General features: G+C 38.4%; 1 protein-coding gene across 1 annotated transcript in view; it reads right to left on the bottom strand.

The window, feature by feature from the left end:
• abcb6b (ATP-binding cassette, sub-family B (MDR/TAP), member 6b) overlaps nucleotides 1-21,724 on the bottom strand; it is a 35,678-nt gene extending 13,954 nt beyond the window's left edge. The window contains exons 1-14 of the mRNA XM_046054564.1: nucleotides 21,710-21,724; nucleotides 20,976-21,174; nucleotides 16,723-16,815; nucleotides 16,484-16,560; nucleotides 12,352-12,467; nucleotides 12,090-12,211; nucleotides 11,556-11,665; nucleotides 11,233-11,298; nucleotides 10,891-11,016; nucleotides 9,248-9,324; nucleotides 8,995-9,058; nucleotides 6,893-6,978; nucleotides 5,847-5,904; nucleotides 5,478-5,582 (exon numbers count right to left, since the gene is read on the bottom strand). Coding sequence (XP_045910520.1) covers nucleotides 5,478-5,582; nucleotides 5,847-5,904; nucleotides 6,893-6,978; nucleotides 8,995-9,058; nucleotides 9,248-9,324; nucleotides 10,891-11,016; nucleotides 11,233-11,298; nucleotides 11,556-11,665; nucleotides 12,090-12,211; nucleotides 12,352-12,467; nucleotides 16,484-16,560; nucleotides 16,723-16,815; nucleotides 20,976-21,174; nucleotides 21,710-21,724 — 1,314 coding nt within the window. The remainder of the gene's footprint in view (nucleotides 1-5,477; nucleotides 5,583-5,846; nucleotides 5,905-6,892; nucleotides 6,979-8,994; nucleotides 9,059-9,247; nucleotides 9,325-10,890; nucleotides 11,017-11,232; nucleotides 11,299-11,555; nucleotides 11,666-12,089; nucleotides 12,212-12,351; nucleotides 12,468-16,483; nucleotides 16,561-16,722; nucleotides 16,816-20,975; nucleotides 21,175-21,709) is intronic.
• Nucleotides 21,725-22,979: the final 1,255 nt, after the last annotated feature.

The following is a 22,979-nucleotide window of genomic DNA, read 5'->3' as shown; positions in this document are numbered from 1 at the left end:
ACACAGGATAAGCGGTTGACGATGGATGGATGGATGGATGGATAACTTGAAAAGCATGACGGGTTTTGATGGAGTGATAACAGTAAACATATGAAACAGGTGGTGGGTAAAAACCGCTGGCATCAAACCCAAAGGCACAAAATTCTCCTCGTCCTTCTCACTCACTCTATAACAAAGGTGAGACTTTATGACCACCATCTGATCCAAATTCTTTTTTAATGATTGATCTCACACCTCTTTTGAAAATAATTGAGCTGTTTACGGGGATCACCACCCAGTTTAATAGTTTATTATAGTATAATAGTTTATATAGTTATTTTCACCTTCATTGTTCTTCTCCATAACAAATAACTCATGTCAGTAGATCAGTATGTTGGAGCATGACAAAAAGTAACAATATCACACCTACAATCCTGATAAACATCTTGCAGAGTGCCAATTTGCTGTTGATGAGAGTCAGGGGATGAAGAGAGACTTTGTGCATTTCACTGGGGCCTCCGATTCTGCCCAAAACAACAGAACGAATTCTTCAGCAGAGGAAGCAGAGCAGTTTTACCGTTTCCTGTTCCTCCTCCTCCAGATTGATAAACAGTGTGAATAAAGAGACGGCCATATGTGTATGTATTTATGTGCATTGATTAAACTGTCCTCCTGCTGTGTGATTATGAATGAGCGCCCTCATTATCATCACTAGCCGTTTCATCTGAACAAGCATGTCAGTCGTATTAAAACAGGTGCGCATGTGTGTGTGTGTGTGTGTGTGTCGTAAAATGCTTTTGCTGTTTGTTCATGATTTGCCAACAGTCTCAATAAAAACTGAGTAACTTCAACTACAACTGCAATAAATGGGCTATCTTTATACACACACACACACACACACAAACACACACAAACACATCTGGTATCTGGACTCATTGCTGCATTATTAAGGAACCTTTTACTATGATTTATTCACAGTGTGACTGGAACTCACACACTCAGCCCAGCTGTGTGTGTGCATGTGTGTGCGTGCGTGCGTACGTGTGTGTGTGAGCGAGAGAGAGAGGGAAAGAAAGAAGAGTGAAAGACAAAAAAAGAGAAATGAAGAAAGATGAAAAGAGAAACAGACACATGAAGCAGAGAGACAGAAAGTTAATCTCCTGCAGAGATTCTGTCAGACCTGGGCCCTAATAGTAAACACAGCAAAGACTAAGATAATGATCTTTCAGAAACAATACAGAAATCAGGTTACACACAATTTCTATTTAGACACCACTAAATTACAAGATACAAAAAACTACACTTCCCTTGGCCTCAACATTACATACACAGGAAACCTCAACATGGCTGTGAAATATCTGAAGGACAAAGCAAGGAGAGCTTTCTATGCAATAAAAAGAAACATTAAAACAATCCAATTAAAATCTGGCTCAGAATTTTCCTGTTTGTACTAGAACCAATAATTCTATATGGTAGAGAAATTTGGGGGCCAAAACTTAATAATGAATAATGAATTTGACAAATGGGACAAAACAATCATAGAATCTTTCCATACCGAATTCTGTAAGAGCATCTTGCAGGTGCAGAGAAAAACACCAAATAATCTGTGCAGAGCAGAGCTCGGCCAATACCCCCTCTTAGTAAAAATACAGAAACGATCAATTCAATTTTACAATCACTTAAAATCAGTTAACCCCCATACCATCACAAAACCCTAACATACCAGGAGCTGCAACCAGAGAAGAGTCCCCTCAGCCAGCTGGTCCTGAGGCTCACTGCAGTAACAAGTCCCCTACAGGACAGCAACACCAACTCAAGCAGACCAAACCAAATTATCAACAAGCAGAAAGAAAAACATATTAAATACTGGAAAGAAACAACCAAAACACAAAGTAAATTCCAATGTTATCTGACCCTAAAAAGAGAATTCACACTGGCAAATTACCTGAGCACAATAAAATGTCCTAAACTAAGAAAAATGTTGACAACATACATAGCCTGGCCATAGAAAAGGGTCGCCACAGACAGAGCTGGCTACCACAAGAGGAGAGACTCTGCTCCCAGTGTGACAGAAGACAGGTAGAGACAGAGCTGCACTTTCTAACCTCATGCCCTAAATATAAAACACTAAGACAAAAACACTTTGCAAACATTTCCCAAATATACCCCGAATTCAAATTCATATCAGACACACAGAAACTCCCCAATATACTGTGAGAAATGCCCATATATCAAATAATTGCTGCAAAATATGTCTCCTCATGCCATGAAGTGAGGACAACCAGTGGAAACTCAGACTGATAAATAATTGTACAAATTTTCAAATTATTATTATTATTTTGATTGCTTGATATTTTAGTAATTGTTTTGTTTTTACATTTGATACTGATTTCTTTTTTTTATTATTATTATTTTTTAATCAATTAATTTTTTTTTTTTTTTTTATTAATATACACACACATGTTTACGGTATTATCTATTTATTTTATTATGTTTAATATATTTTTATTCTTTTTAACACACGCACACACGCTTACTGTTTTATTTATTTATTTTAATTTTTAATATATTTTAATTTTTTAACACAAACACACATATGCTTTAATTACTTTACGCTTTAATTACTTGTTTGATGAAATGTATGGGGTTGATTGTTCTTATGTAATTTGCATGATGCTTTGGCAATATTGTTGTTACACATTCATTTATGCTAAGCTAGGCTAACTTGCTGCAGGCTGTAGCTTCAGATTTAAAGTACAGTTATATATGGCAAGCCCTTTTAACAGTTTGACTATCCGTTTTTTAACACTATCAACAACTTAATTTTGACTAGTTGTAATTGCATTGTGACTAATCAGACTTTTTACCCAAGATGTCATTCTGACAAATCAAAACGACAGTCAGAGATAATGTATGTGGAATATGTGAAGCTCTATGTTTATGTATCACACTGGAGTAACAGAGAGCGGGTGTGGATGGTGAGAGGATAAAACACAGGACTTGGGTTCACATCCCTGTGGTTTGGTTTGAGCAACAGAAGCACTTTGGTTTGGATATGGAAAGATTGTGGTTTTGGTTAAACATTCATTAACACGGGCACGGTTAGCTCACTTGGTAGAGCCCCATGTACAAAACAATCTTAAAAAAACAAACATTCATTAACATGTTGTGTCTGAAGTCACTGCGGTCGTTTTCTCCATTAAACCAAGACCATTATATTTCTCTAACCTTAAAACTTGTTGGAAATGGCCACCTATTTCCAGGAAAAATGCCTAAAATAACAAAACCAAAATAAATCAGGAATACCTCCTCAACCATTTGGCCTAGATGCATAATTCTGGTCTCCTTAGAAAGATCAGGAGCTAAGGAATATAAATTCATTGTAAATAAACATATTTATTTTAGCATTACAGACTAAATGGAGATGCAATAAAAAAAAAATGATATTTTCTTCCTCGCCTGGTAAAAAAAGCTATATTTTAATGCAACAAACCATCAAAACCATCATAAGGTAGATTATAATGCAACTGAATATATTTTAATACACTTGGAATGAAATAGTAACTGTAAATTTGATGAAAATAAACAAAAATACAACAGTTATTCTCAAAATATACCATGCGAATGTCCATATTTTGGCAATATTTATTGTTTAAATCTTTACTTTTATTGGGAGTTATCTTTAAAACGCTATTTCTGTCCATACAACCACGTTCCAAATAATATAACATTGAAATATTGATAAAAACAGTGAATATTCATCAACATTCCTGCCACCAAAAGTATGCTCATGCTTTACAGGCCTGTAGCTTGAGAACGGAACATCCCACAGTGATCGGTGGGGTATCAATCAACCTTTCATTTGATATTGGATGTCTATGTAGCTCCTACGGGTCGGCCACAAATTGGCGAAAAAGACTGTGTGTTCCAAAGCAGCATCTTTCCTCTCTGCAGAAAAAGGTGAGAGAAGGCAGGCACAGCTCCCAGGTATTGTGCAATAATAAAAATGGCGCCCACTGATTTTTGGGCTTAAAATGGCGGAAATGACAAAAGTAAGGGTCGGTAGGTGTATTTTGTGTTTGTTTCTGTGTTCATTCCCTGTCCTTGTGTTTGCTTTTCTCTGTAGCATGTGTTACTTTGGTCATTTGTTTATTAGTCAGGTTCACTTATGAATTCATTAGTGTTTTCTAGTCTTGTTTTAATCTATTTTTTCTGTAGGGTTTTTGACAGCTAGTTGCTTTTGATGTCTGTGTTATGTTTCATTTTGTGACATAGTTCCTTGTGTGTTTCAGTTGGCTTTACTTCCTGTTTTAGTTTGTAGTTAGTCTGCCCTAGTGTCTCTTGTCTTGTTTGTCTGTCCATGATTGTCCTAATGGGTTCACCTGTGTGTAATTAGTGTCCCACCTGTGTATTTAAGTAGTTGTCTGTCTATAACTTGGTGCCAGTTCATTATAGATGTTTCCTTTGAATGTATCTGTGGATTTTGTGTTTGTCTTGTGCCATTGTGGATTTATACTTTTGATGGACCTTTGGATTTGAGTGCTTAGTGCTTTTGGACTACTGACACCTAACCACCAATTTTTTGCAATAAACCTCACCAACTCTCCAGCTTCCGTCTTAGTGTCTGCATTTGGGTCCTAACTGCTGTTCACCAGCCAGGAGGCTGAACGTAACAAGATCAGCGGTTTTGACGATGGCGTGCTGCCCCCAGTACCGGGGGCATCTGTGTTTAACCAAGTGCTTCCAGTGTCTAAACATATCCATGCTGGGGTCACTCTAAACAGATACTGTATTGCAAGATCAGATATTTTGCAAAAAACAAATAATATAAGTGAACAGTTTACTGATGTGTTTAATATCATCATTTTTGTGATTTGCCAGATATGTTAATTAACAACATTTCCTTATTAAGTAAATAGCAAATTAGTTGTATATAAATGTAATCTATTTGCCTCTGACATACAAGTATGTCACTTCTAGAAACAGACCTCTGAACTGCTCCTCTTATCCTGCTGCCACAATAAACCTGACCAGGGAAGTGGCAAAAAACTCAATGCACAGACAAACACAACACATGTCTTTTTTATTTTTTTTTTGTCACATTACTGTCACGTCATAAACCAGCTGAGAACTATTTTTTAAAAATCTTCCTGTCATCCGCTGCCAAACACTGTAAGCACTGCATTTGCAAGCTGTTTTGTGGAAAAACATCAAAAAACCATGCATAACTACGCTGTTCACCTGCTGACTCTTGGCTTTCAGATGTCAATGCACATGTTGTGCACATGTTCAGATGTTCACAAATGTTCTGTATTGTTTAGTGGAAGGATGCAAATAAATCTAATAAATCTAATATTGTTGGCAGTAATGAAAGAAAACGCAATTTGGAGTTAATGGTCAAGCTGCTTATGATTTGAAAAGAACTGAATTGAAAGTGTGTGTGTGTGTGTGTGGCTTTCTTATGTGTTATGATGTATGTGATATGTAAGTGTGTTTACCTTGGAAATGTCCTGACCATCGATGCGGATGCTACCACTCTGAGGGTCGTAGAATCTGAACAACAGACGCAGGATGGAGCTCTTCCCTGATCCAGATGGGCCAACCTGCACACACTCAAAGCCTTGTGTCACTGTCTTTTTGGCGACCTGTCACTGACATAATGCATTCCCTTGCCCCTCACCCTTACCTTTACCAGCACAGCTATGTGCACAACCCTGGCTGTGGCCCAATTCTAACCCTAATACCACGTCCCCATAAGTATAGCTCTCAGTTTTTGGATCCCACGAATATAGTAAAACAAGCGAGAAAATGTTATTTTAAAATTAGATAGACTTGTAATAGGAAACTAGATGTAATAAACAACTTACTAAAGCAACTGTCTGTCCCGCCTCCACTGTAAAGGTCACATCCTTGAGAATCTCAGTGCTACACACACACACACACACACACACACACACACACACACACACACACACACACACACACACACATACATACCAGCGACAGTCAGGATCAAACTGAACTTCACATAACCCCTATTCAATGTCAGGGCTTCTCTTTAATTGTGTCAGTAAAACACAACCTTGAACGTTTAGAAATTTAATGTTACATTAGTTAATAAAGTAATTCATGTTCAAAGTGAAATGTCTGCTGTATATGTTCTCACACAATTCACCAACACTGGCTCTTCTTTGGCATGTTTACTCACATAATGCTGTAAATACAACATAAAGGCCAATTCAGACAGGAGGCCAACCAAGACGTTCAATTAATAAAACTCCATATGTGTTTTTCATCTTTGGTAACCAACTACTTCGGAATACAGTTGTAGCTTGTCCTTCAAAATAGAAGCCACAGAATACGATTAGAATTTCAAATGATATAATTGTGACTGAACATGTATCCCTAATAATTTAATATACATCCAAGTACTTGGATCACATATTGTTTATTTCATTTTATTGGAGTTGCACTGTCTAAGTCATAGCTCCTTTGCATATTCAAATCTTTTTAACTATGTTTTTTTAAACAAGCTCTTTCAACCTAATGTGTTAAACAGGTCATTTGTCACTGCCTTCTAAAATGCATATCATTATCGAAGTGATTCATATAAATGTTTTCTGATCTGTCACTTCAGTAGTTAGGGTTTGGTTAGGTTTACGCAACAAAAACTATTTGGTTAAGGTAAGGTAAAACATGGTTTTTAAACAAATCACCACTGACACATGATGCAAACAGCGGTCTCCAGTGTCACAGTCAAGAGTTTTTTGTATGCCGAACCATCTACCCTGACCTCCTCCCTCTAAGTGTTGTAGAAAAAAAACAATGCTGACGTTTTTTCTACAGTTTGTGTGTGCAACTGAATGAAATAAGATCAAATTATTGCGAGGTGGATTAGTTGTTGGCTACACACCCTGGCACGTAGCTGAAACAGACTCTGTCAAACTCCACCTGACCTGCTGTGAGCTGCAAGTCCTGTGCATCATCAGCATCCTGAATCTGTGAGGAGGAGGAAGAGGAGGAGGGGGTGAGAGGAGAAAACGATGAGAGAAGAGACGTGTATCACACAGGGACAGATAAAAGGAAAAAGACGACATTCAGTTTTTAATTTGTTGTCCAAAATATTGAGATACCAGAAAAATATGACATTGGTCTCAAGTCAAGGTCAACCTACTCAACTACCTTCCTCTTGTCCATGTTTGCATATCAGTTGAGCTTGACAGTTCAATCTTTAACTTGGAAACGGCAAAAGAGCTCAAAATGACACTGGAGTATCTGCTGATGAAGACCATGTGATACAGTCGAAAGCTCCGGAACAAGCAGGTGGGTGGATGTTGAAATAAGATAAAAACAATTCATAGTCATCATTACTTCCAGCTGAGGCACAAGGAGGGGCTGGGTTTACCAGCTGATCCACAGTCTTAAACAGAAACCTGGGATTTATGTGTAGTAATGATAATATTTAGTGACGACAAGCAGATATGATTGAAGTGATCGACCAGATTGTTGGTGTTGGAATCAGACAGGTGTTGGCTTTGGCTCTGAAAGAATGTGCAAAACTTTGAACACTTTGTTCATTAAAGATGCGAGAACACACGGAGCTTGGTGAGGCGGCATGAGTAACAGGCGAATCGCAGCTAAAAACAATAATGTAATCATTAACATTTTCAAAATATTACAAGGAAAGTTTGATCGCAATTTGTAATCAGCTTTTGCAATCCCTCTCTCCTCGCTGACCTCCTCTTCACCCTCCTCCTCCGCGACTCCCCTCGCCTGCAGCTTCCCAAGCCAAAGAAAAGGCCCGCTGTGTTTTTAAGGTGCTCTAATGCTTTTGTGTACATTCATGTGGCTGTTTACCATATCAAGGGCCTGTGAATGTAGGGAGCCTTTAGTGAGGCAGCCGGAGGACGCCTTTTCCCACCGAGACACACACAAAAAGACAGACGTACACACACAGACATACACGCAGACTCTGTGTTTTGGTATGTGTAACACAAATACACACAAACACACAAAGTCACACACAAATGCTTGTTGACCTCCTAATCCTCTGTTTCCAAGAAGGACTGAAGCAGTGATCCTGATCAGAAAGGAACACTAGTTTTTATTATGTGTATTATCTGTAATTATTATATTTATATTAATTTTTATTATTATTATAACACCTTCCTATATTTCATTTCTGATTATGTTAGTCTGTAATTATTTTTACTTTCTGCTTAACAAGAGAGTGCAATAGATTTAGGCAGGAAGGAAGTAGTTTTATGTCTAAACTGATCTAACTTTTTTTTTTAACTTTTTTTTCTATTTTTGATGCATTTGCAATAGCAGTTTATTACAGTTTATGCTGATTATTAAAAAGATTAGCAATAATACATAGGAGTTCACCAATGACAATTAATCTATAGTAAAACACATAAAAAACACATGTAAAATATAATCAACTTTTAAGAATAAGAATTATGACAGGGATCCTGGACAAAAAGTCATGGTAGACAATATTGACACCTTCACCATTTTACGAATGTGCAACATTATCAGCCTCTTTTGAGTGCCATTATCACTTTGTGTCTTTTCAACCAGAAGAGCTTGAATCTAAACTTCTCCCTATTCTATGAAGTGTCCTTGACCCTGAATGCAGGTCCTGACCTCTGTTCTGATGTAAGTGGGGAGAAGAAGGAAGAACACTTCTCTTTCTGATAATGACCCTTTTTGGTTAACATGGACACGGTGTGTTACTCACCTTTGATGTTTTTGTTGAAAAGGTGAAAGAAATATTTTGTTTGATAAATCTGCCTGGAATAAAATTTGCAACCTTCCTAACTAATTAAGGCTGGTTGCTTTTCCTAACTAATCAGCATTCACACAAAAATCATTGCATACAATGTTTCTTTACAAAGTTAAGCTGTTCATTACCACCAATAGTGGGTTGGTCCAATTTAAATGACACTATAAAATAAAAATAATACACCTGATGTATTATTTTCCTGATGATAATTCTGTTTTGTGACTCACCTCTTTCTGCTCTGTCAACAGTACCAGCATGTTCTCCATGTCAACAAATGCACTCTGAATCAGCCTGTAGCGACACATTATGCAAAATCTGTATTATTGGATCGGGACACATCAATCACAAATTTGAAAAAAATCCAGTCACCAGTATCTGAAATACAGCACTACTACTATAAAACACCCCTTCCCCCCCCGGCAATCAATCAAATATGAGATATATGTCTATAGGACCTCCTGGACTGTACATTCATCTCACCTGTAGTAGGTACCAAACCAGTTCAGAGGAGTGTACAGCTGGATGATGTAGGTTCCAAACAGAACGTAGTCTCCAACCTGATGGAAAAGTAAACACATACAGTGAACGTTAAGCTTCCGACAGAGCAGCTTTGTAATGTGCAGCAGGGGGCGAGTCCACTGGTTGCAATAAGAAGTCCGATTGTATAGAAGTCTATGAGAAAATGACCCTACTTCTCACCTGATTTATTACCTCAGTAAACATTTTACTAATGAGTTTATGGTCTCCATCTGTGTTCCAAGTCTTCTTTATTACGGCATGATGTTCATTTAGTAAATTATGCTACCATTTAAAGGTAAATAGACGATAAAGCATGTTATGCTTTAGTGCGTGGCTACCTTGTGATTGACAAGCCGCTACCATGAAAACCTGTCAGCCGTATCCCTCCCCAGCTCCACTGACTCATCCAAATATGTCCACTTTTGGTTCCAAACAACCAAGATGGCAATGGTTAAAATGAAAAACCCGAGGCATTTAAAACCGTAGTCCACAAACTAATGGCGGACGTCATGGTGGCTACGTCCACTTCTTTTATACAGCCTAAGCTTGCTGCCAACGTAATGTCTGAGGTGATTTATAGAGATTATATACTCAAGTTGCAAATTCAGATCAATGTCACGACCAAGTCACTGTGGTCCAGTCACAAAGGCCACGTAGAAGTAACCAAGGATGTGCATAAGCCATTCAGATTGTATCCAAGTCAGACTCACAGACGTCATGCCAAGTCACTGTGGTTATATCTGAGTCACTGAGGTCAAATCCCTGTGAAATCCATGTAAGTGAAGTTCATACAAGGTGCCTGATGATCAAGATCTCAGCAGAATGCACATCTAAGTCTCCTTCCTCCATATGTGGAGGTGACCAGTGGTGGAAGAAGTACTTAACACATAAACAGAATTCTAATTTTACAGCTGGTGTAGGCAGAGCACATTTAAACTACTTTACATATTAATCAGAATTAGAATAATTTTATGGACCAGGTGTTTATACACATACTGTCCGAGGAATTTGACTCCAGTCTAACATTGTTTTCAATGTACATACACAGAACAAGCATAAAAAAAATGGACACAAACTACTATTTACAGACACACAAACAACAACATTTTAGACAAAAAGACAGTAACGCAATGGATGCTGGAATAAATATTTTGTGCAGTTGTTTTTTATGTACAAGAGGTAGGTGGATATGACAGCATACACAACATGAACAGTGATATTTTTGTTTAAAAAGAGAAACTGAATTACAACAATGAAAAATAAATACTAAATTGTTTACAAGTGAAGCAGATGAAATTTCAAACTATAGCACACTATGATATTTTTGAATTGATCATTTATTTTATTTTTAAAACTCATTTTTTTTATTAACTAGTAACTTAGTAGCTGTTAGATAAATGTAGTGCAGTTAAAGGTATAATATTTCCCCAAGAAATGTAGTGGAGTAGATATATAAAGCTGCATATAATTGAAATACTCAAGTATTGTACTTCAGAACAGTGCTTGTGTAATTGCTACTTTTAACCACTGGACCTATGGTAACTTATATGTAGACTAATGATTTTGATGTTGGATTCTACTGTTTGTTTATTCTTCACTGATACCTGGAATTGTCCCTCAGAGACCAGGTAGGCGCAGAGCAGAGATCCAGCCAGCAGTCCTGACCCTATGATGATGTTCTGGGTTTGATTGAGCAGAGCCAGGGATGCTGAGCTCTTCCACTCACAGTGCTACACAAACACAAGCAGCACACATTTAATTGACAATAAAAAATACAGACAAATGACTTAATGAAGTCATTTGATGAAGACTAATTAGAAGAAGAAGCATTTTGGGTTAAGCAGGGTACTATACTTATGACAAACAGGTATGAGTTGTTATCTGATTTTAACCTGGTCTTTGGTCCCAGATGATGTTTTCTGTACTTGACAGCAACACAAGCTTACTTGATATTTCAGAATGGCTTCCTCAAAGCAGCGGACTTCATAATCCTCAGCACTGTAATATTTTACCTGTGAGAATCAATCAAATCCAGTAAGTAAAGACTTCCTGAAAACATCCCGAAATGACCTACAACTGAAATATCCACAAACATTTTAGACTTCAGTCTGAGACACATCTCGAAACATCCTGGTCATCCCAGACTGCCAAATGTTGCAGACCAAGATCTGGACACACCTGGATATGATGTTCCTTGTGATTAAACTTTCAACATACTTATACCTTGATAAATAGAGGAAATGAAAAGGAAATGTGTGGCATTATCTACCGTCTCAAAGTTGATCAGTGAGTCTACAGCTCTGGACTTGGCATTGTTGTCTTGTGTGTTCATCTCTCTCCTATATTTCGTCCTCCACTCTGTGATCAGGATGGTACAGGCTGCAGACAGAGTACAGTTATGCAAGACTTTTATGTAAACAAGAGGTTGGATCTAAAAAAGATTTTTTGTTCACATATATGGAGCGCTTATTAATTTGTTAATTAATTTAAAATTAATTAAATTGAGTCTTGGGTTAGGGCAGGGGTTTTCAAAGTCTGACACTCACCTACACGCCTCGCAGTTTGAAAATTTCTGGGATAGGATTCAGGAATGTGATATTTCATTGGATCAGTTTAAACAATCAAAATCAAATGAAAGTCACTCATTACATGTCTGACAGAAGGGGAGAGTGGCTTTGGTGGCTTTGTGGGGCGGCTGTGGCGCAGGAGGTAGAGCAGATCATCAACAAATCAAACGAGATATCAAACTCTTAATCATCAGAAAGTCATGGAAAATAAAACCAAAGTTAACTCATTGACTCACTGAGGTAGAGTATCATGCAGGTGAAAACGATGAGTCCAAACCAGACACTGAAGTAGGAGATGAAGTAGATGATGGCGATGATGATGTCACAGATGGTGGGCAGGATACTGAACAGGATGTAGCTACGCACAAACAATTACAGGTTGTAACTTACCCACTACTACTGAACCCAAGAAGAAAACTTTTCATGTTTAGGAAATTGAACCCAGGTGGTTTCAGTCTAGGCCAGGCCTCTCCACCTGTCTGCCTCCTCCTGTCCTACCTCAGCAGGTTGTTAATGGAGGAGGTGCCTCTGTCGACGCTCCTCAGCACGTCTCCGGTGCGTCTCTCCAGGTGCCAGCGCAGAGACAAACCATGCAGGTGGGAAAACAAACACACCTAAAGTGTGGAGGGAGAGGAACAATTATGTGACTACATACACTGCTCACACCATTACTCACTGAGATCATGTCGAATGTAAGCAAGGTAAATTTGAATTTTGCTTTTCTGCACTGGCAGACGATTTTGCAAGTGTAGAGTAATGACTCAGTCTAAAGGAGTTGCTGTTGGCTTCTCACATGTTGCATTCATGAGCCACAAGCAAATCATGGAGTCGTGGAAATAAGGAGTGGACACACTATCTTGGTTACAGAAATTATCTCTGCAGCTTTTAGGCCTCTCAGAGCACAGGTGTTTTTTAGATTGAGCCGTTGGGCGTGGCAGGGTGAGCCAGTGTGTCCTAAAGAAATATCCACATACTATGGCCGTGCATGTAACAGAGTGGCAAGATTGTCTCAAAACAACAGAGTTTAACCTGCAGAGCCTCTGCACCTTTTTGTTGCTTTTTCAACCCAAAGAGGAGAAGAAGAAGAAGAACAGATTTTCTAAAACTAGCGTGTTCCCAAATCATTTTCACATGTAAACAGTGCTTTGAGATTTATTAAACAACCTTAAGAGAGGATCTTATTAACAAGTGGTCATGTGTCACAAGTGGATCACATTACTTCCCAGTAAGAACAAAGGAAGGCCCCGATGTGGCCTTAAGCATATTACAGTTACTTCAACAGCCTGCGTGGAGGAGATACATTTAGTCATTTGCTGCATTTATATCATGTTGGAAATTATATTTCAAATTTTAATTTATTTATCTTCAAATCTTTGTAGTTTTGGCCTTTGATTTGGTTTTGGGTTGTGATAATATTGCTGTGATCTCAGGACATGGCAAAACTGCTGGATGACTTTCATGGTTTTAAGCAAATCCCCATGTTACTCCCGTGTATTTGCGCGAGAGAACAAAGGTGAATAGTAAAATTATGACCCAATCCTTTCTGGTCTCCAAATACACTTGTTTAGATAATCCAACTAAACTGCTGTGTTGTTTCAATCTGTGTGATCATATACACTACCATGTTTCTTGCCCTATGAGACTCATCTTTCCCAGATCTCAGCAATTACTTTGGTGAATATAGAACATCGTTATTATTACAGATTGCTTGCTCATGGTGGGAACTGTTGGGTCTCACAAAGAGTATGATTACAAAGAGTGCTGTCTAGATCTGCTTTATATGAAAAGTGCAATGAGACAAATCCTGTGATGAATTGGAGCTATAGAAATAAAACTGAACTGAAATAAGATAAATTGAATTGAAGATAGAAATGATTGCCAAAAGTCCAAAAACAGAATTACCTGCTTCATACTGTAGGGTGTACATGACCAAACCAAAACAGTGGCAAATACAACTCAGAAGGTCACAAATTAAAGTAACAGACAGCTGAATGAAAAGACTCAAAATCAGTGGCGCCACCAAGGAGGGGTGCAAGGGGGGCCCTGACTTGATTGGTTAAGGGGCGGGACTAACATGCAGAGCGGACTGGAGATACGCCGGTCAGCCTGCTGCAGCAAATGTTTGTGTTTTTCACAGCTGCAGAAGAAAGAAAAGTGTAATTTAACTAATATACAGAGACTGTTAGTTGCCTGGCTAGTTTATAATAAGTTTGTAACACTGCTACACAATTCGGTGTACTGTACTGTGTGTTTAGAGGTATAGCCTACTAGTCTGCAACAACAGGCTAGCACCATCGCTAACAGCAAGCTAACTATGTATGTATGACACTGGAGCCACTGACAGCGCTGTGCGTGAACGGGAAATCACCTCTGGCTTTGAGGGAGACCATCCTATGCCTGTTTTCATCTTCATCTTTCTGAGAGGATTACAAAACATGACAACAGCGGGAGATTGGACTTAGCATTAAGGTAAACATTGCTGCCCAACAGGCATCCCATTAAGTAGCATAACAAACAGTTGGAGGAAAACAGCTATGAACTCAGTGAGAGTTGGATCATAACTAGAGCTGGGCAAGTTAACGCGAGCATTAATTAACTAACGCCGACAATCATTTTATGGCACGTTAACACAGTTTTTATTATTATTATTTTGAAAATCCGTTGCTCACTGGCTCTGAATACACGTACAGTCAAATCACGGGTCACAGGAGGGGTGGGATGTTGATCAGCCTGCAAATCACCCACCCAAACAAACACCGGAGGGAGGCTTCGGCAGACTACGCTGGATGCAGCGCGTGGGAGAAGCAGATCAACAAAAGCAAGACAAGCGATCAAATGCCATAGCGAAGTGGACTGCTACACACGCATGCTGATTAGAATTGGGGAAGATGTCGGTCTTAGGAACGTCCTTAAAATCACAACGTAGTCGCTTGGCCCCGCAGGGTTGCTCTTTGCTCCGGTGATCAGAGACAAGCGCTCCGCGAGTAAACGGCAGGCGCTCTATGGATGGCTTCTGTGCGCTACACAGCTGTAGCCTATTTAACTTAAGTTAAAGTTATACATAACTTTACTTGATAGGCCTTCATGTAGTTTTGCGGGGATGCTCTGAATGCAAATTCCCTCCTGTTGATGTCCTATTTAGTAAACAGTAATAGATTCTGGAAACTCACAAACAGTCTCTCTTCCAATGATTTGTGCTCCGTGTCGCGTACAAAAAGTTCAAGACAATTCAACTTTGGCAACGGACGGGCGTGCGTGTGAGGCGACCACTTCACCTCACTCTAACAGGGACACTTGCTACTGAACATAGACTTTTTATGCTGCTCCCTGATAAAAGAAAACTTAAGAGTCATACAGAAGTTTGCCCAGAGATAAAAACGCCATGCTGCCTTTCTCCTCACGTGAGCCCTCAGCTGTGGTGAGTGAAAGCATATTTTATCATCCTGAATCTGCTGCTTCTCTGTGCATGGGCCAAACTGTTGTGCTGGATCGATTGATACTAGGCTAGGGATGGTGATGAGTGTCAGTGTGTCCATGCCAATCCATTACGGTTGTTGTCATAATGTTGTTGTCATATAGCCGTTTTCATACTGATTTATTATCCGGGATTATTACGCAAATATCCCGGCTCGCTGCGCTGTATGTATGCATGTATGTGCTTTCCGTTTTAATGGCAGGATCTCTGTGGAAAGCGGCTGTGGAAAGGGTCTGGATCCCTAATTCGTTGTTGTTGAGCTCACTGCTGTTTGGCCCTGTAGGCTCATTTGTTCTAAGCGTGGTTGTGTCGGCTTAAATAATGCATTAAATAATGCATGTAAGTCAGGTTTGTGACAGTGGTACTGTAACTTGTGTAAATGCACTTATCTTTCTCTCTCTCTCTCTCTCTCTCTCTCTCTCTCTTCTCTCTCTCTCTCTCTCTCTCTCTCTCTCTCTTGTTAAGTGTTTGTGGAGCCATGCTGTTTGTTGACATGTTAAAAACACAGTAGCAAGAGAGAGTATTGTAGTTTTACTGGTATCCATATTTTGAAATGTTTGGTGTGCCATAATTTTTACATATAAAAACGACACTGGTCAAACCTGTGGTTAAAAATGTGGATATTGTGGATATTTGTACTTTATACAGACGTATATTGCATATTTCAATTAAAATGTTTAAAATATCTATGCTCTGTGATGTCTGTGATCTTGAGGCTTGTTCCCAGTAAATGTTTTGTTCTTTGCAGTCAATGCACTCCTTCAAATAAAAGTTGTATTTGTCTTTTTAAGGAAAAGGTCAACTACTGTAGTTACTTTGAAGAATAATTAATTGCCCATCACATACAGATACATAACACATTAAACAGGATTTTTATGGAACTCAAAATCTTTACTGAATTGGTTTTAGTCTATGGACATTAGACAATTAGTATTATTAACTGTAAAATAAAAACACAAATTATATCAGTCTGACTCCTTAGTAGTCAACTAGTCTATATACTGCATAATAGAATTCCTGAAATTCAGTTATAGCTTTTGGTTTTACTGTGCCACGCCAGGATTTTCAGTGGCCCCACCTGGCCACCCCTAGTAAAATTTTCTGGGGGCGCCACTGCTCAAAACACAGAAGAAGTTAAAGAAGTCTGAGCGGTACCTGAACGCCTCTGCTGGTAAACTGCTGAACTTTGATCCACATGAACTGACGAAGGTTGCTGATGAAACCAGAGGTACCTTTAAAGAACAGAGAAAGACAGATGAGAGAGGAAGACGCCAAATTACTTCATGTTAATGTTCACTCTGAACCACGCAGGCGCTACCTTCTATTCAATGACATGAACATCCTTTTATTTTCCATGCACACATTCCTCCGTATGTGAACACACGCTCACGCACCTGCCCCTCCTCCTTGTAGGAACTTGAGCAGCGTGTAGATGCAGACGCTGGTAATCAGTGAAGACCAGCCGCCTCCTGCAGAGAGCTCATTCACTGTACACACACACACACACACACACACATAAACTAGCATTATGTTTCTTGGTGTGCATTTATAATTTACGTGTCAACAAATTAAAAGGTTAAATCCACAACATTTTCTTATTATCCAAGCTTATTAAACTTCCTCGCAGTGGAAACCAAATAAACACACACGCCAGTGGTGGAAAGTAACATTTACTCTACAAGTGCAGTACTTAAGTAAGTGTAATTTTGAGGTACTTGTACTTTACTACTACTTGTATTTTAGTACAAATACAGTTCATAGCCATATATAAACTTGTACTTTTTAATTGACTGTATTTATTTGATTACCTTGCAAATTCATATAATGTATTTAACATGATCAACAAATAAATTACGATGTAGGTTAAGAGAATAAATCATTGAGTTCAAAGGGGTAAAAAATCTTCCACCCCTAACACAAACAGTCACGAACACATTCACAAGCTCCCCTTTCTGACACACACACACACACACACATTCTCATTCACATTCATTACCCTTTTTGTATTACTTGTAAGTGCTGGGAATCAGGTTAAAATGAAAAAACAGACAGAAATGAGGGGTGAAGGAGAAGAAAAAAAACTGAAGATCCAGGCAAGGAGAGAGACATGCTGAGAAAAGAAAGGAGAAAAGGTGGAGAGAAATTTATAAAGAAATATGTGTATTCTACATGCTTTAACTTTCCACTGTGTTTTCAGTGGAGGTATTTTCAACTCTTTGGCATCAGGTCCTGGAGTGGGAGGGTGGGAGGCGGGGTCAGACCCAGAGACAAAACGTCCGTTGTACCGGTGTGTTAACTCCACGAAAAAGGCCGCTAATGCCGGCTAAGCATGACTGGCAGGAGGGGGTGACCTCCCAGAAAACCCACCGCACACACACACATACACACCAAAAACAACCCCCCACGCCTCCCTCCCTCAGAAAACCTTCCACGCCTTCCTCATCACACAAAGCAGCGCCCGGCTTCATTCTCGCAGCACTGGCTTATACTTTCATGTTGCTCCAAAAGCCAAATGGCCAGTTTTCTAAAGGGAAAAGTAGCTGAAGACAAACTGAATGCTGACTTCCTCTGAAGTGGAGACTTCTGGGTTGTTGCCTTGTGGTGGATGCAGTCATGTGTACAAAATAGGGTACAAAAGACGTTGGCAAATGATGAAGTTTGCTTCCTCCTTCAAACCAATCATAAGATCTCATTCCACTGTGGCTGAACTGTTTTATAACAAATGACTAAACTGACCCAATCTGTTTTGTACGTTACATGGATGTATGAAGTGATTGGTTTTGGATTTACTCAGTTATTAAAAGTTTCAACAATTACAGTAATGTCTCTGGGTCATTGTTAAGATCAAAGTCAAAGGTTCATATACATGGTTCAAAACGAAAGCTAATTCATGTTTCAAGTGTTTTTTTTCTCTAAGTAATGTAAAATTAGATGCTTTTTGAATGAGGTCAGATCTGTCTGGTTGCATGACAGACCTCAAATCAACATTTCCTTGGAGGCAAAGTCAGCCTGGTTCCAGATCTTTGGATCGCCAAACATGTCTTTAATTTGTTCAGCGACATAATCAATAAAGTGAAACAAAATGTGGGAATTGTTTGGTCTCACAAATATCCTAAATAATGTCTGGCAACCACTCTTCAAACCAGCCCATTTTTATAAGAATCCTGTACTTGATTATCATAGTCAGGCTAACTGTTATCCACATTGAGTAATTTCTTTCTCGGGTGATAATCTGTGTATTTAATTTTTTTATAGCTATTTTGTGATTGTTTGAAATCTTAAATTTGCTTCTTCTGCTAACCATGGTAAAAGCTCATGTGTTGCCAAAACAACATTCTGTTAAGGTTTGGTTAAAGGTACTTTCAGACAGCTGCATCTACCACACAGCGGCATTGTTTTGTTAGAGGTCCATTTTTGCTGACTGATACCTTTGTTCACTGCTTGTTTGGAGCTATATAGGTGAATTTAACATGAATTAGTGTAGTAATACAAAACCTGAAAACTTTTTAAATTCCAGAAACATTGTGACAGTGTTTTACAAGTTGTTTTACACTATTTTAATGAAAGTAGGATACTGCATTTTAAAGATGGCAGTGTGCTCATGAAGTGAGATACCAGTGAAATTAGCTCCTGCTTAGTTTTCCTCTGAGGACTGTGTGGCTGCCATGGTCAGTTAAAAAAGGGAATGTTTGAACAGAACTGAACAAAACATAAACCTCTACCTTATTGCTGCTGCTGCTGCCCACCACTGGAGTATTTACATTTACACTGGCGGCTGCTTGATGTCTGAAATTACTTTCAATGCAAAAAATATATTTAAATCACAAACAGAAAAGATGCGATTTGGTTTCAGTCCCTCAGAATAAATATCCAGCCACCTTCAGTTAGTTTGGATTCCATGTATAAACAGCTTTTGTGTCTATTGTTTGTAATATAAGATATTAGATTACACTAAAACTTCAATTAAAATCCTAGTCCTAGTTGGATGCCTGTCCCTTTTACTGTCCTGGTGCAGCTAGTACACATTTTGACAAATAAACGCAGGTGTCAATCAGAAGCAAGGTCTGGTTTTTCAAGTTCTCTGGACGAATTAAATCAGGTCGCCCAATCGGTACAGGTCGGTACTTCTAAGCTGTTTAGAAATACAAATATAAATGTTAAAATAATCAATATGGACATGCAACACATCAATAGTTACAATAGTTCAGTTCATCTTATGGAAACAACTGGTGACCTGTACGCAGGATAAGCAGTTGACGATGGATGGATGGATCTTATGGAAACAATTCAGATTTACCAGTATGGTAAACAAGAGAGACGGGGAAAAAATTCCTAATTTTATTCACGTAGTATTCATACTGGTTGAAATAAACAACTTGATAGTAGCCTATTTCCCATCTTTGCTGAGCAAGAGTTTTGCGCGAAAGGAATGAAAGGCCTGTCCCTAATGGACGCCTGTCCCAATATGCAAGGTGAGCTCAGTGATAGAAGCAAACAAAATCTCCGGCTATTAATTGAAGTTGCTAATACAACATTCTAGGTAACTGTTGCATTACTGGGGGGCTAGACTGCTTTTTATTTTATTCTTTTAAGATTAATAACTATGTTGTACTTCCTGTCTGGGCTAAATGCTACTTTTTCACTGGTGATGCTGTGTCTCTTCCTGGCATGTTACAATATAGAGGGAAAATGAATCCAGTTTTCCCATTACTATAATAATTAATTTTAATATAAGTTTACAATAAATGGTTTCACAATTGCTTCCATCGCTGTAATTATTGTTTAAAAAAGGTATAATTTGAATGCTCTGCTTCTATGCATATGATGATAAATTTGAACTTCCTTTTCAAGGGTCAAATCAGGTTTGCATGAAGACACAAATGCAAATGATAAACATGTACACGGGAAGTGCAAAACGTTATTGATTCTGTATAACTCTCCTACACCCAAATACGTCTTTTTCACACAAGCAGTTACAGTTGCCACCTGGACAACAAAAACAGCGATAATAATGGTAGCAAAGGATTGGGGTGATGGGCTCCAGAGGATAGGTCATACAGTTACCACAGCTAACATACGTTTTGCTTGTGTGTACCGTTTTTCATGCCAGTCTGGGCAACTGATTTTAAAAGATGGATGTAACACTTAATATAAAATCCAGAAACTTCTCAAAAACTCTGAATTCTGAATAAATCAATTTGGGGCAAACAGTCAAATTGTTATCAATGAAAACACAATCAACTCTGGTTGTATGAACACACTAGGAATAAAACAAGGATCAATCAAGGACACAAGGAAACAAGATAGACCCTAGACCACACTTCAAAATATGAGCACACTGCCATCTACAGTTTGGACAGTGGAATGCAGTTTCCTACTTTTATTAAAATAAGACAAAACAACTTTTAAAACAATGAAAGGGTTTAGTGATGAAATATATTTATAGTTCCCAGACAACTTCCCAGACAACCCAAGTCCTGTTTTGAGAAAAAAAACTTTGTGGCTTCACAATGTTTCTGGAATATTAAAACTTTTCAGTTTTTATATCACTACACACCACAAGTTTTATTCTACACGTTAAGAGAAACAAGGAAAGATCCAGATCTCTTATTCCTTTAAAGCATCGTCTGTGTTTTTTGGTGCTTACCGATGTTCTTGGAGTAAACAGGCACCAACACATTAACCAGTCGCTCTGCTGCCAGCAGGCCCGCACACACCAGCACGAGTCCCTGCAGCGCTGTAGAGCCTTTGGGCCAGACGTATGGCAATAACAGTCTCACCTTCCTCCCAAAGTCTCGCCAGACAGACGGAAAGGATGCAGAGGAAGGAGAGGAGGAGTGTTGGATCTGGATGGAGAGAGAAGTAAGAAGAGTGCAGTGGTGATTGGTGTCAGCCATCACACACAATATCCCTCTGATCACATTTTAATAAAAACTATGTAGTATAATAATGGTGTTTTATTATGTAAATTATTATTTACATTTATTCATTTTAGCTGACGCTTTTATCCAAAGCCACTTACAATTGCTAATTATGTCAGAGGTCACACGCCTCTGGAGCAACTAGCGATTAAGTGTCTTGATCAGGGACACAATTGTGGATGGGTCACAGTGGGGAATTGAACCCGGGTCTCTCACACCAAAGGCATGTGTCTTATCCATTGCACCATCACCACTCCATTTACATTGTTTTGAGTGTATTTTTATAATAAATAACTTGTTTCTTTTCTTCTGTTACTTTTTATAGCACAGATTTAGTGACAAAAATACAAGATAATATACATAACTATATTTTCAGTGATGTATAAAGGCTTTACATAATGAACAGTTTATTACCTTAGAATGAGCCATTTCTATCTACATACACCACGGGTTCCCTTACATGCTGCGCTGCCATGTTTCTACAGTGGCACACACAGACAAACAGCACTACAGAGCACATTATGTCACTACATTGAAAATGTACGAAGAAGAAGAAGAAGAAGAAGAAGACATCTGGTTTATTAGAAGTGAGAAAAGAAGAGAGGATTTGGACAAATGGAGGACCACATATATTATTTAGCACAAGAGCCGACAGAGCGTGTCGGCCACCTTAGCTTCTCCTATGCGCTTGGAAAGGGAAGGGTGAGAGTTGACTGAGCCATTGGTTGCAATTCGCAACCCTCACTTAGATGCCACTAAAACTTGAACACTGAACCATCAAATGACAGAATATGTTGTTTACCCATGTCACATAGAAGCATTTTCAGATCTGACGCCTCTAATGGCTGGATGACATCATTTGTCTGTGTCTGCCAGTTTGTTTAAAATCACTGTTGAAACCTATAATTCTACAGTTACTGTTTAGTTAGCAGTGTTGGGCAAGTTACTCCCAAAATGTAATACGTTATAGATTACTAGTTACTGTCATTTGAGAGTAATTAGTTATATTACAATATTTTTTTCCAATTCAATTCAAATTAGCTTTATTGGCATGAATGTGTAACAATACTGCCAAAGCATCATACAAACTACATAAGAACAATCAACCCCATACATTTCATTAAACAAGTGATTAAAGCGTAAAGTATTTAAAGCGTATGTGTGTTTGTGTGAATGTGTGTTAGAAAAATTTAAATATATTAAAAATTTAAATAAAATAAATAAATAAAACAGTAAGCGTGTGTGTGTTAAAAAATAAAAATATATTAAAAATAAAAATAAAGTAAATGAAACAGTAACATGTGTGTGTTATTATATTAACATATTAAAAATTTAAATAAAATAAATAGATAATACCGTGCTTAAAAACGTGTGTGTGTTTAATAGACAAAAAACAATCCTAATAATAATAATTTGAAAATTTGTACAATTATTTATCAGTCTGAGTTTCCACTGGTTGTCCTCACTTCATGGCATGAGGAGACATATTTTGCAGCAATTATTTGATATATGGGCATTTCTCACAGTATATTGGGGAGTTTCTGTGTGTCTGATATGAATTTGAATTCGGGGTATATTTGGGAAATGTTTGCAAAGTGTTTTTGTCTTAGTGTTTTATATTTAGGGCATGAGGTTAGAAAGTGCAGCTCTGTCTCTACCTGTCCCCTGTCACACTGGGAGCAGAGTCTCTCCTCTTGTGGTAGCCAGCTCTGTCTGTGGCGACCCTTTTC

This window comes from Micropterus dolomieu, linkage group LG07 (genome assembly GCF_021292245.1).
Source record: "Micropterus dolomieu isolate WLL.071019.BEF.003 ecotype Adirondacks linkage group LG07, ASM2129224v1, whole genome shotgun sequence".
Classification (NCBI taxonomy): domain Eukaryota; kingdom Metazoa; phylum Chordata; class Actinopteri; order Centrarchiformes; family Centrarchidae; genus Micropterus; species Micropterus dolomieu.
The sequence above is the reverse complement of the archived record's forward strand: the minus strand, read 5'-3'. Positions and strand labels throughout refer to the sequence as shown.